Source organism: Lampetra planeri, chromosome 55, assembly GCF_965212315.1.
Source record: "Lampetra planeri chromosome 55, kcLamPlan1.2.h2, whole genome shotgun sequence".
NCBI classification, from domain to species: domain Eukaryota; kingdom Metazoa; phylum Chordata; class Hyperoartia; order Petromyzontiformes; family Petromyzontidae; genus Lampetra; species Lampetra planeri.
Genome location: NC_136161.1, coordinates 1,302,002 through 1,316,005, shown reverse-complemented (window position 1 = coordinate 1,316,005; position 14,004 = coordinate 1,302,002). Strand labels below are relative to the sequence as shown.

Genomic DNA, 14,004 nt, shown 5'->3' with positions numbered 1-14,004 from the left:
CTGTGGCTCTTAATGTGTGGAAAATTATTGAATTTCTAAATTATTATTTGGATTTCTCAAGATAAAAAAGTTGTTCAAGCGTCGAAAATGTTTGGCCTGAAACGTAGCTCAGCTTTGGACATGGAACTCAATGAGAAAACAATTATCGTTTTACAAGTTTTATCTTAATGCACAATTTGTTTAAAACTTATCTCGCTCATTAAGCAAGATAAATGCAATTATAATATGATGCCAATCGATCACGATCATTTAAACCCTCCCCATCTAGCTTGGATTTCTAGAAACATGGATTATATAAGATTAGTTTGTATCAATTTCATAATCTCAATCTTATTAATGCAAGTAGGTTTGAACTGTTCATCCCTACAGTTATGATTTCAATCATGTTCGCTATTCATAGCAATCTTAATTTGGGAGCTTTCGTGACTGCAGGAATTATTCTTTAGTTAGATTTTTGTTGCTATTTCTTTTATGCCTGATGATGATTGCTTGTGTTGCAATCGAAACGTCGTAATGTGTTGTTTTATTTTGATTTATTATTTTATTTTTAGACGTGACTTAACCGAAAAGAACCAAAGAATAATTCATAGCAATGCTTATTCATGAAGTGTACCTTACGAAATGAATCGTATATGTGATGTAGAGGTTGCATTTTTTGGATTTACCTTTGCAAATGTGTAGCTTTTGTACCCAAAGATGCTGGCTTAATGCGGCCTTGATCTTCACTTTGCTCATCTGTCCGGGCATTGTCTGATTCCTGACTTGTAGGAACACTTGATAGAAAAAACAATATAATTGGATTAAAAAATCACAAAAGACGTGTAAATATGGCTTTTTTTCACGCAATTAATCTTAAGGCGTAATCTGTTCTATATGCCATGGGCTGAACTAAGGAACGTACCACGAAAACTGGTTTGGTTCGAACACTTCACTCTGCAGACTTCTTGGGATAATAACCTGGTTGATCTTGTATGAAATGTTCTGCACAAGAAACTCTGCGGTTTCCTGTTATGGCAAAATCCAAAGTGTCCATGGTGGCAGGGCTTCGCTAGGGTAGTGATACCTCCACAAATAGGCTACTTCGTGCTGGAGCCAAAGTGGTTATGAATGGACCACGGCTGACACACACCAGCTGCAATCAGTGGCAACAGCAGCAGTTTGAAAGGGGTACCATCCAATTCCAGGAAACAGTAAAATACTAGTTTCAAGGTTTGGCTCACCGACTATGGGCAATAACCGTTGAAGGGGAGTGACTGACAGGTGAGATACGGGTGAATGGTGGAGTAAAACAAGAGGGCTTTAAAGCCAGAAACACTAACAGCACTTGTGATTGAGTGTCCATTTCATCTCACCCAACGCATCTGAGGCATTTTTATTGCAATGCATAGCAGAGACACGAGAACAGAGTCGTGCGATTCACTAAAGAAACGAAGATCCAAGACAATTATCGTTCCACCATGGCCATTTTCAAAATCACAAGTTTAGTATACAAAAGAAGAGGTTCGTGTGAATAAACCCCGTATTATTTTAGCAAATGCGTGGTCTAAATGTGAGAGCGGGTGATCTAACCATGTTGGTTCCTTAGAGATAAAAAGGTGCAGCCAGCACAAGTATCATGCTAGAAAAGTTTCCCTCCATCACCAGTGACCTGCATGGCAATAGCAAAACCTCTGAAACTGCAGCCCCACTGACATGTGGGTCACGTGGTGACTCACAACGGGAGGAAGCCGTGTGTTCTTGCAGGATACGAATGGGAGTGTGGTACGTGAGAACGATGATTGAGGGTTGTGAGTAAGTTGGGAGTAGTTTATGGCTAACGGCACAACACAAGCAATGCACAGTGCTGTGCAGTGCAGTATATAGCGCTACTGTGTGGGCCAGAAATAGTGGGTCGATCATGTCCCAGACACAGACCACGATTTGCAAACTCCAGTTCTCCTCCACGGAACCGGGGGGTACTATCAGGACGCGGATACTTAATCCCCCCACGGGCTGCAAGCTCCCACTTTGGTGTCAGAAGTAGGCTAATTCATAGGAGCAAGGAAAACCATGATGTTTTGGTAGCCAGGAATATCACCATGGCTACCTAAACATACTTGTCAGTCTGCAACGCAATCGAAGCAGATACTGTTGGTTAAGTTAGACAGGCGGGGACATTTCATAAAGCCTCTGCGAACATCCACTCGGGAACATTGGGGAGGGTCAATGAGCTGCATAGAGCAACGTTTAGATCAGGGACGTCATCACCACCGAGGCGGCGTCAGCAACCCATGCCAGACTATTTCTGGAAATGGAGGCTTAAGCCAAATCATCACAAACAGTCAATGCATTTTATCTTGATAATAGGAGTGCCAATCATACTTTGATAGTGACTTGCGGGAATACTGTACGACACGATCCCACTCTATCCTATCTCCAGAGTGAACCTGGACTGTGTGATAAACTTCCATGACCACCTGAAAAAGGTAGCCACCAAAACAAGGATGAACCTGGTCCAGAAACTGGCAAACACAAGCTGGCGAGCATCAGCGCCAGTGCTATGGACATCATCGATGGCCCTTATGTACTCTATAGCCGAGTACTTTGCACCATTGAACCAGAAGTAGTCACACTTGATTTGTTGATGTCCAAATGAACAATGCGATGTACCACTGGAAGCCTCAAGTCGACCCCATCACCCTGGCTGCCCGTGCTGTTGCCACATCTCTCCCCCCAACCATGCACAACTATGCTGCAACCCTCTGGGAAGTCCTGCGAATCGAGGAAACTTGTCGCCTTCCTAATAATCAGGACCTCTAACGTCCCTCGTCATTGCTGGAAGTCACACAATCCCTTTTGTAGCTATGCACTTAACCTTCAATAATGATTTCAACCATGATGAAGCTTATAGGTGAATGAAGTAAAATACTCGTAAACAAACGCAATGTAAAAGACCCAGCGCTAAAATATCCCCGGTCTTTCACAAAGCTCATGGTCCACCCTAAACTGCATCCGCACAAACTGTGCCAGATACGGATACCAGATGTACAAACGGACAATTAAAAACTCCAATGTGCGACTGGTAATCCAGAATCGGCCATACAATATAAAACGATGTGGTGCCTGATCCACAAATACAAAAGAGACATTAAAGTGATACACTCCACTGCTCCTGACATGGTTACCTGGCTTGACTACTTGAATGTGAAATTGTAGTCGCTCTAAAGATGTCTATGTTTAGTGTCGTTAGCCGGGTGGTCCAACACCCTAGGCTGTATCTGGTAAAGGGGCAGCTACCCCTTTGTGTATTCGTGTTGGTGTAATAAATGCGTTGCCTCTAAGAAGTACGTCTGCGACTCAGTTGGGCCCCCTACACTGGTATAAGAAATAATAATTGTATCATACGTTTATTGACAATAAAATAGAATTGAGCTAATTTTTTTTTGATCAATTATGTAAATACGTATTGTTTCGTTTATGCAGTATTATAAGGGACTGTAGGAGGTACTTCAGATGATTTGGGCAGATGTTTTATGTTAGATATTAAAATGTTTCTTGTAAAATGCTTGTTCAAAAAATATAATGTTAAATTTTGTAAGATATGAAACGTGTCTGTTATCATAATTTAGATTTGGGCTGACTCCATACTAAAGAATCCAGCTGCTGTGTTGTGACTTGGATCACTTGGAGATACCCAACTGCCCTAGACGTTATATTAAATACTACACTCGTTTTTCCTTTGATCCTTGTTTGTACTAGTGAAAACGCTTTACATGAAGTGCATACATTGATGTTTTGTTATGAGCAGGTGACAACCCATTAACAGAAAAGTGTATTCTGAGAACTGTCATGTGATGAGATATTACATGACTAGATTTTTGACTGCCACAACTTTCTTTCATAGACTTCATGAACCATTCTTACCTGTATGTGGATGTGGATTTTGTATCTCCAATTTCTTTTGAATAACTTGGCTCAGCATTGTAGGACATGGGTCGCTTGATAGTTTGTGTTTTATCTTCAAATCTGTTAATGGTGTTCCTGACACTGTGAAATATATTAAACAGAGTGTTACCCTTGTAAAACACTTTAATGCTCCATACACAAAACACATTTAGTTTACAGTGTAACATTTTCAGTCTAAGGTCTATTTTGAATAGTTCTGTTGACAACCTTACAAATTATATATTCCATCTCAACAGACTTTCCAGGTGAAGTATTTGATATTCACGTATCCTGTACATATCTGCTTTATTGACCTGGTCAAGGCCTATAATACCATAAACAGGCCAGGGCTGTGGGCAGTTCTTCGTACTTTCAGAGTCCTTGACTCTATGCCCACAATCGTTAAAGGCCTTCACGATGGTGGGCAGTCCCGTGTAAAGCTACGTGGCAAGGCGTTGGAGCCATTCCCTGTTCAACTTGGGGTGTGACAGGGATGTCCTCTGGCTCCCACAATATTTAACATCATCTTTGACCACGTAGTTCGCGACACTTTCCATGGCTGTACCAGAGGAATTTCCATTTGGTACAGATACAATGGGAGGTTGATCGATGCCCTGGTGTGGTCGATGGATGGCGCCCTATTGGTAATCCATATTATGTATGCTGATGATGTGGTGATTGCTGCTCACTCAGAGGATGAGATGGAGGCGCTGCTGCTGAACCTGGAGCTTGCCACTAAGAGGTGGGGCCTTGCCATTAGCCCCACCAAAACTAAGCACTTGCCTGGGTATTTTGTACCATCGAATACACCACCCCCACAACTCCCCATTGGTGATGGGGGCAGTTGTGGAGTGGAGAGTTTCCCATAACTGGCAGTGTGCTTCTGACCAGCTCCGATTTGATAGCAGAGGTTTCATTCCGAATCAGTCAGGCGGCATTGTCTTTTCATCAGCTGCGTAATGCTGTGTGGAAGCTACCTAGTCTGTCACTCCGCATGAAGCTTCGGGTCTTCTTGACCACAGTCATGCCCTCGCTTCTCTATGCTTGTAAAACGTAGACTCCTCTGGTGAAACATCTGCACCGATTAGAAACATTCAGGCTGGCCTGCTTACAATTCATCCTGGGTTTAACCAGGTTGGATTGTGTGAGGAGCTCACAAATCCTTGAGAAATCTAGACACATTTCCATCAGTGAGCTCCTCAGGCAGGCATGACTGCATTGGCTGGGTCATGTAGCCTGCATGCCCAGCCACTGCATGTCCAAGCAGCTTCTATTTGGTCGTATAGAGGTGTATAAATGGGCACGACATGGGTTGGAAAAGATATGTACTGATGCAGTATGGGAGGAGGTGGAGCTGAGTGGACTTTCTGAAGACTGCTACCAGTGGTGTCAAGATCGGACTCTGTGGAGGAGGCTCGTGGACGCTACTGAGTTGGAGGCAGTCGCCCTCCAACAACAGCTGAGGGTAGAGGAGTGACGCTCACAACAATGAGCGGAGCATCTCAGCCAGCCCATGGCACCTGGGACTGTCCTGTGATCTGCCAACAAGCCTACGACACTTCATGTGGCCTCAAAGTGCGCCTGGCCTGGCACAGGCGCAATGGTGATGTCACCGTCACTTAGTGACGAAAGGTGCGTATTAGTATGTGAAGTCTAGGCCTCGCCTAATGCACGGGAAATTAACATTCGGAAGTGACTGCTTTCTATTCTTAGGTTTTTTCAGTAAAGTCACATAGGTAAAAAATAAATAAAATAAAAATAAATAATATAAATTAAAACAACTAAATTAAATCACGACGTTTCGGAGGCAACACAAGCCTCCGTCTTTAGGTGTAACCGTCACAGAAAAATAACTGTATCAAGTGAAGATAGCTCTAAGAAACATATTCTTCTTCTTCTTTCTTTCTTCTTATATATAAAAGTCTCTGCGCGCTCCCGCTTGCGGGGGATTTGGCTCTCGGACGGTGGGCTATATGTAGAAAAAAATTGCAGGGCGGCACGCCCTAAGACCCGTGGTGGGAATAGGCTATTTCGTTTTCCCATCCCTAAACTTTAAAGTAGTTTAATTATCACATTTGTGCCGTTTCTATTATTTATTTATTTATTGCTCGACATCGACCGTACCAACTGACGCCAATTGCGTGGTGGGGGGTGGGGGCGGACCCTGCCAAGTGATGTGCCTTTGCTCGAGCTCACGGGGGACATTTCCTTTTACGCGTTTTACAGCCAACACATACACACATAACGCTGCGGATACTTCTTCACAGTGTCATGTCCTCTGCACCCTCCCCCCAACACGATGTGTCCAGTTAATACTACAGACTCCCTAGATAATAATATTTTACTGCGTACAGTGATACCTCGGTTCACGAACGCTTCTGTTCACGAACAACTCGGTTCATGAACAGAAAAGTTTATAAAAATATGCTCCGGTTCACGAACTCCGCTTCGGTTCACGAACAGGAGCCGCGGCCATTTTAATGCTATTTCCAGGCTGTCACATGGTCGTGACTTCCTGTAGGAAGATCGTGGAGAGAAGAAGAGACACAGAAAGAAGTACTGTGAGTATTGTGAAGACACTTTCAGTGACTTTTTGGTGTGCTTTTTAGCACATACAGTACTGTACTGTACTACTGTACTGTACAATACTGTACTTACTGTATTGTACAGTTCACCCGTTTGAGTGCTTACTGAAGTCATCTCAAGCAAGGTTAGTGTTCTCTCTTTATACATTACTATACTGTACAGTACTAATGTGTATTGTAATTTGTTTCATATTTTTGTGCTTCAAAAACCCAAACAAATGGTCAGAACGGATTAACCGGATTTACATTTAACCCTATGGGAAAATGTTCCTCGGTTCACGACCAATTCAGTTCGCGACCAGAGTCAGTTCACGAATTAAGTTCGTGAACCGAGGTATCACTGTACATACCATTATTCTTGCACGGGCGGGAGATGCTGGGGGGGGGGGAGTGTAGCGGTCAAGCCCCTAGCCTGGCAATGTGCCAACTCCGCCGCCTCGCCAATGTAGGCCAGGAGGGGGGCTACGCATGGCACAAGGCCTCAACACGCCTATGGTAAGTACACATTTCCAAGCTTCCTATGCTAACAAATCAAGTCCAATGTTTTCTATTATTAAACACATTAGTTGACAAACATTACTATAATAATATAATAATTTTGTGTGCAGATACGAACTCACGTTGATTGCTTACTATTGTAATAAAAGACTTGACCACGATCTCTGGCTCAGTGTCCTTTATTTGGTCCGTACTGTATTACCCACACGGCTGTCTCTCTTATTCTCTCAGTGCTGGTTCCGATGTCACTCCAGTCACCGTCAGCAGCTCCGCTGCTGTTCTTTGTCGCTCTTGCAGCCCCCACAGCAGCTCCGCTGCTGTTACTCACTCTCAGCCCCCTTGGCTGTAATCGCTGCTGCTCACTCCGCAGCGCTGACAGCCTCGTGCTGTCTCTCTCTCTCTTCGTCACTCCTGCGACTCTCTGCAGCCACACCGCTGCCTCTAACACACAGCCTTCCTGGCTGTACTCTCCTCTCTCTTCGTCGCTCCTGCGACTCTCTGCAGCCACACCGCTGCCTCTAACACACAGCCTTCCTGGCTGTACTCTGGGGTCGGCTCCCGCTCGCCGGCGGTGCCCCCCTCCTCTCGTTCGCCCTCGTGGCCTCACCCTTTTCCATTCACAACCCGACTGACTTCTCTTTCCGGTTTACCCACTTAAGGACCCCAACCTTTCACCCACGTCACCTGGCTCCGCCTCCTTGTGACGTCACATCCGGAAGGTCGCTTTCGCCCGCATTACACCACCCTCCCCCATAGAAAAAACCCAGCCGACCTCGGCTGAACAATACCAAAGCGTAATGCGGTGAACCGACCTTCCCCCTTAAAGGACACTAAGCATGTAATATAACAACAAGAACAACAACAGCACAAAGCACAACAACGCACATCCGCATGTCGTACACGACAGCCACCCGGCCCCAGGGTAGTGGAGATGATGTAATTCCGGGCCGCTTAAGAAAACCCCAATAATTACCCAAATAACCGCGATGGACGCCCCAGTATTTACATTTTAACAACAATATTATTTACACGTGAAAACAACAACAACAAAAAAATTTCTGCTCTTACCCACCAGCAGTCCTCCCTTGAGGACCAGCACAGACCTCAGACGTACACAGCATGTACCCACAGTCACTCTCAACAAACCAACAACCCCTAATTGCACACTCTCGCGTGGAGAGAGCCACGCTCCCCAGCGGTAACGTTTAATTCGCCGTAACCCTCACCGTGGTCGTCAACCCACGGCAACATCCATTTACCATACTCTCAGCTAGTGCCATTTCGGGGATGAGCAGCACTCGGCCATGCTCCTCCCTTACTATCCCATCAGCGATGGACACACACCAGCCTTGCCAAAAATAATGACGTTGCAACGTCAACAAAGTCTTCTGCACCCCTAAATGCAATAGTGTGTCACGATGGAGAGTTCTCATCAACTCGAATCGCAAGGACGTTGGTAGCACCACACGCCAGCTTTCCTGGAACCCTTCTCGCCACATAAGCAGACCATCTCGGAGAGCGGTTCGCGGCCCCACAGCCGTACTCGGACTCCCATTGTCCCTCATAGACCGCTTCCGCATGGACAACAACAACTCATCCATCATTTGTTCCCGAATCCAGACAGACCGCGGCAGATTCAAAACCCCGTCAGTCGGTCCCGGTTCCATCGGAGTATCCGACTTCTCGACGGCCAACGTAAGCGGCTGAGGGGGGTTTAGAATCGGCGAACACCTATGCGTCCCCGACGCACATTTACAAGGGGCGCGCCCTGGTAATCTGGAAAGTGCGTCAGCGTTCGCATGGCGCACTCCCTTCCGATGTTGAATTTGGAAGGAAAATGCCTGTAGCGTGTCCAACCAACGTGCCCACTGTCCCGATGGCTGGTCCATTTTAAGTGCATATTGCAAGGCCGCATGATCCGTACGCACAATAAAAGAACGACCGTAAAGGTACGGTCGAAATTGCCGTAGGAAAAACCAACCGCCAAAAGTTCTCTACGAGTGACACAGTAGCATGTTTCCGCAGGCGACAAGACTCGGCTACCATACGTCACGACGCGCTCTACGCCCCCTTTAGACTGTGATAATACCGCCCCATTACCTGTGTCACTCGCGTCCGTATCAAGAATGAAAGGGCGATCAAAATCGGGATAATCCAATGTCGGAGCCATAGCCAATAGATCACGCAGACTCCGAAAGGCCGCCTCTTCCGGCTGTCCCCAAACAAATTTCCGTCCTTTACCCGTAAGGAGATGCAAGGGCCTCGCAATCGTCGCAAAACCCGGCACAAATCTTCGGTAATACGAGGCAAATCCCAAAAACCGCCGAACATCCCCCACGGTGGCCGGAGTCGGCCAATCCCGGACGCACGCCGTCTTTTCCGGATCCGTGGACACCCCCTCAGCACTCACAATGTGCCCCAGATAACGGACGGACCGTTGCAGTAGGTGGCATTTCTTTGGTTTAAATTTTAAATTCGCAGAGCGCATCCTCGTGAACACTGTCTCCAGCCGTGTTAAATGTTCCTCAAATGTGCGGCTGAAGACAATGATATCGTCCAAATATATAAGACACGTCTGCCACTGCAACCCCGTCAAACGAGCTCCATCAATCTTTGAAATGCTCTTCATAGCCAAGGGAAGATCAATCCCTCGGCAAGGCCAGATATCAACGACCCCCCCCACGGGGTAATGTTCTCTTATAGAGACAATAACGCCCTAACCCAAAACCCGTGAGCCCCCGGCACACCAGGTTCAGTCTGCCACCGCACAACTGAACCATGACTCCCCGAGCCATATGAGCACACGGCCCATTAGTTTAAGACATACCACGGAGGTTTCGCCTCCGGGCTGTCAGGTCAGCCATCAGCCATAGGCCGACGTGACCACCACTCGTGCATCACCCAATCAACAATGGCAGGCATAACAGATGGAATATTTGCCCCACCGAGGTTTTTCCCGCGCGCTCAAAATGGCGGCCCCCTTCGCCCAGCGCGTTCGCGCAATATCTCGCGCGCACTCAAAATGGCGGCCCTTTCCGCAAAGCGCATCGACGCCATACCCCGCGTGTGCGCAAAATGGCGGCCCAACGTGCGAACACGTGGCCAGTTTTCTCCATTCGTGCACCCCAGCTTCCCTTTGCTGGGGGTCACAAATTGCTTCCCCCGTCTTATTGTAACAATCCCAACAACGATAGACGCACAGCCCCAGCTTGCTGCGCGCAGCAGTCATATCGGGGAATTTTTAACCAATATTTTACCAACCACATTGGTTACACAACCCAACTCGCAAAGCAACTCGTGGCTGCATGCGACCAACCGAATACGCGACGCAACTTGGCGCCAATTTACGGTCCCATTAGCATTAACCTTTGAGACACCCACAACGGCGTCATCACGCACCCTCAAAGCGCGCTCTCTCTCTCACAAAGCGCCGTTACCCATAATATACACAAAATCGCGTGTACATAACATCCATACGACCAAATAATAGGGTCCCCCTCGAATTTGTTACCAATTTCCAACAGGTACGCACAATTAATAACATCCCAACCCCAATAGTCAATCAATGCATCGCACCCCATAACCGTACAGAACGGTGTAACAGCACATACAGTCAGCATATCGCGATCACACGCGCACATTTAAGCACACTAGCAAGCCGATCTGCAGGTAACCAACACACCATTAATCCAGTCGTAACATTGCAGCAACACAAATATTCTCTCTCTTGCAACAACCACATCGCACATAGCACCTCGCAGCACAATACACCAAAAAATATATATATATATTTTTCAATTAAGCCCATCGCACAAGGTAACCCACGAGATGATACAGCGCAAGATACCCGACGCTCCCGAGTTAATAATTAACTTCGCCATCAATATAACAACTCCACACCGCAGCGCACACACACAATTTAACACTCAGCAAGCACAGCATACTCTCCGTCCATTCTCAACACACGTACACACTTTAATTGACACCGAGCAACAAGCAGATAGCGCGTTCATCGTTATTACACACACATGCCCACAGTCCGAACCGCGCTCCGCACAATCGAGTCATGAGAGAACAAAATCGCCCCCCCCCGGCCCTCGAAAGATAAGTGAGGTGCGTGTAAAGGCCGGGTGCGTATCGTTACGACCCGCCCGGGGCTGCAGCAAGAAGAGGACGGCAGGGCGGCAACTTGAGTCGTCTCGCAGAACTCGTTCGGCGACTTGACTGCTCCGTTGTCACACACCCGAGCCAGGACGGGAGAGCTCCCGCCCCAGCAGCTGTAGCGTCGTCGTCCTCTCCTCGCAGCTCCCCCTCGCAAAACAGCAGCTCACAGCAGGCTGCTCTCCCCGCGGCACCTCCAGATGGCAGCGCAAGGCTGCCTCTCCGCCGCGATGTTGAAGATGGCGGCGTCTCCCCGCCGCGGTGAAGACAAGATGGCGGCTTCCCGCCGTTTCTCCCCTGCCACGCCCAAGATGGCGTCTCCGTGCCGCGTGGCAGATGGCGCTGGCAGCGCAGGCAAGGCGTCGGCCTGCAGACCACCCTCGGCTCTCCCCACTGCCGTCGTCGGCGTGGTGAGCTCACACGGTTTTGCCAGCACGATTTTCCAGGTCTCCAGCTGCGCCATCTGTCTCAATCGTAAGTCGGATGATGTAGCAGATGATGGCACAGGAATATTCTTTCTTCCGAGCCGTCTTGACAAGCCGTTTCACTTCTGACACCAGTGTAATAAAAGACTTGACCACGATCTCTGGCTCAGTGTCCTTTATTTGGTCCGTACTGTATTACCCACACGGCTGTCTCTCTTATTCTCTCAGTGCTGGTTCCGATGTCACTCCAGTCACCGTCAGCAGCTCCGCTGCTGTTCTTTGTCGCTCTTGCAGCCCCCACAGCAGCTCCGCTGCTGTTACTCACTCTCAGCCCCCTTGGCTGTAATCGCTGCTGCTCACTCCGCAGCGCTGACAGCCTCGTGCTGTCTCTCTCTCTCTTCGTCACTCCTGCGACTCTCTGCAGCCACACCGCTGCCTCTAACACACAGCCTTCCTGGCTGTACTCTCCTCTCTCTTTGTCGCTCCTGCGACTCTCTGCAGCCACACCGCTGCCTCTAACACACAGCCTTCCTGGCTGTACTCTGGGGTCGGCTCCCGCTCGCCGGCGGTGCCCCCCTCCTCTCGTTCGCCCTCGTGGCCTCACCCTTTTCCATTCACAACCCGACTGACTTCTCTTTCCGGTTTACCCACTTAAGGACCCCAACCTTTCACCCACGTCATCTGGCTCCGCCTCCTTGTGACGTCACATCCGGAAGGTCGCTTTCGCCCGCATTACACTATTATCAAACAAATACGTTGGGAGATATTACAATAATAATGTTTGCGTGCACAAAACTCTTAATTTTTAGGTTACTAACTGTTCCCTTTATTTGCTGCGCTTTTATGACGCTGCGACGGTCTGCCAGTCTGTGATGTGGCCATGTACGTCCATGTGTATGTGTGTGTCAGTCCATATGTGTGTGTGTTAGTCCACGTGTATGTAAGTCTATACATGTGTGTGTCACTCGATGTGTGTGTGTAAGTCAATGCGTTTGTGTGAGTCCATATGTGTGTGTTCATCCACGTCTGTGTATCTAAAGTAGATGTCTGTGTGTCACATGTGTATGTGTGTAGGGCTGTGTGTGTGTCAGTCTATCTATGTGTGTCTAAGTCCATGTGTGTGTGTCTTAGTCCATATGTGTGTGAGTAAGTACATATGTGTGTTTACGTCAATGTGTGTGTGAGTCCACGTATGTCTGTGTGTGAGTCATACATAACAGGCGTTACCAAAAAGATTTCCAAAATTCTAAACAAACACAAAATCCAGGTCCGATTCAATACAGTACACAAAATCTGTGATCTGATCCCATCCGTAAAGGATGTCATTCCTGACTTACAGTACCCCGGTGTTTACAAATTGAGTTGTAACTGTGGTGACTGCTACATCGGGGAGACGAAACGACATATTTCTGACCGAATTCGCGAATACAAATCAGATTTGAAACACGGCAGAACGAATTATTTGGCCGTAGCTGATCATTGTTTCAACACAGCGGGTTCTCATGATATCGTTTTCTCCAATACCAAAGTACTCTGCAAACCTCCCGGGTACTACCAGAGATTTGTCCATGAAGCCATCCAGATATACAAACATAGACACAACTTCAACCGAGAGGATGGTTTTAAATTAAGCAATCATTGGAAAGATGTCATCAACCAAGCCAAAATCTAGGTGCCTTGTAATTGTACAGCCATTGTAGCTCTTGAGCTTTTCACTCAACTGTTTGCCAGCAAACCAAACGGCTTGCATACCAAAAAGGTAGCGTTATTTTATTATGTTTTATTTTTATTATTTTATTACTTACCTTCTACGTGACTTTACCGAAAGAACCAAGAATAGGTAGCGTAATCCTGAGCCCTTAAACCCCCCCCCCCCCACGGCCCATCTGGGCTCATCCCCCCTCCCCTTAACCAGTATATAGGGCATGTCTCTGAGAGCTATTTTCACTTGATACAGTTATTTTGCTGTGACGGTTCCACCTGAAGACTTGATTTTTTACCAACGTGACTTTACCTTAAAAACCTAAGAGTATGCATTTTTGCAGTCACGAAAGCTTCAAATCTAGAATTGACTGCTTTCTATTAACAATTTTTTTTATTTTTTTTAAGAATGTTGTGGTATTTAGAAACAAGCGGACATAGTATATGTTCCATTAGTTAACTGTTAGGGTAGATCTTCGATTAAATGAAATAATTGTAGGAAGTGCAGAGTATATGGACAAATTACGATAAGGTAGTGATAGAAAATGAACGAAGCACAATACAGTACCGAGAGAAAATGGTAGGGGAGGCACAAATATTTCCGGATATGGGATTTTATCTTGATTTTGTGGGAAACAGTTTCAGTTTCCTACATACGGAAAATTTGGGTTACGGATCGTCCTCGGGAACTTAACCCTTCCGTAATCAGG

At 47.0% G+C, this 14,004-nt stretch overlaps 1 protein-coding gene across 3 annotated transcripts in view; it reads right to left on the bottom strand.

Moving 5' to 3' along the window:
- LOC144735410 (uncharacterized) overlaps positions 1-14,004 on the bottom strand; it is a 114,766-nt gene that overhangs the window by 26,616 nt on the left and 74,146 nt on the right. For all 3 annotated transcript variants that reach the window (XM_078617802.1, XM_078617803.1, XM_078617801.1), the window contains 2 exons: positions 3,904-4,026; positions 666-773 (listed from right to left, as the gene is read on the bottom strand). In XM_078617802.1, the coding sequence (XP_078473928.1) occupies positions 666-773; positions 3,904-4,026 (231 nt within the window). The remainder of the gene's footprint in view (positions 1-665; positions 774-3,903; positions 4,027-14,004) is intronic.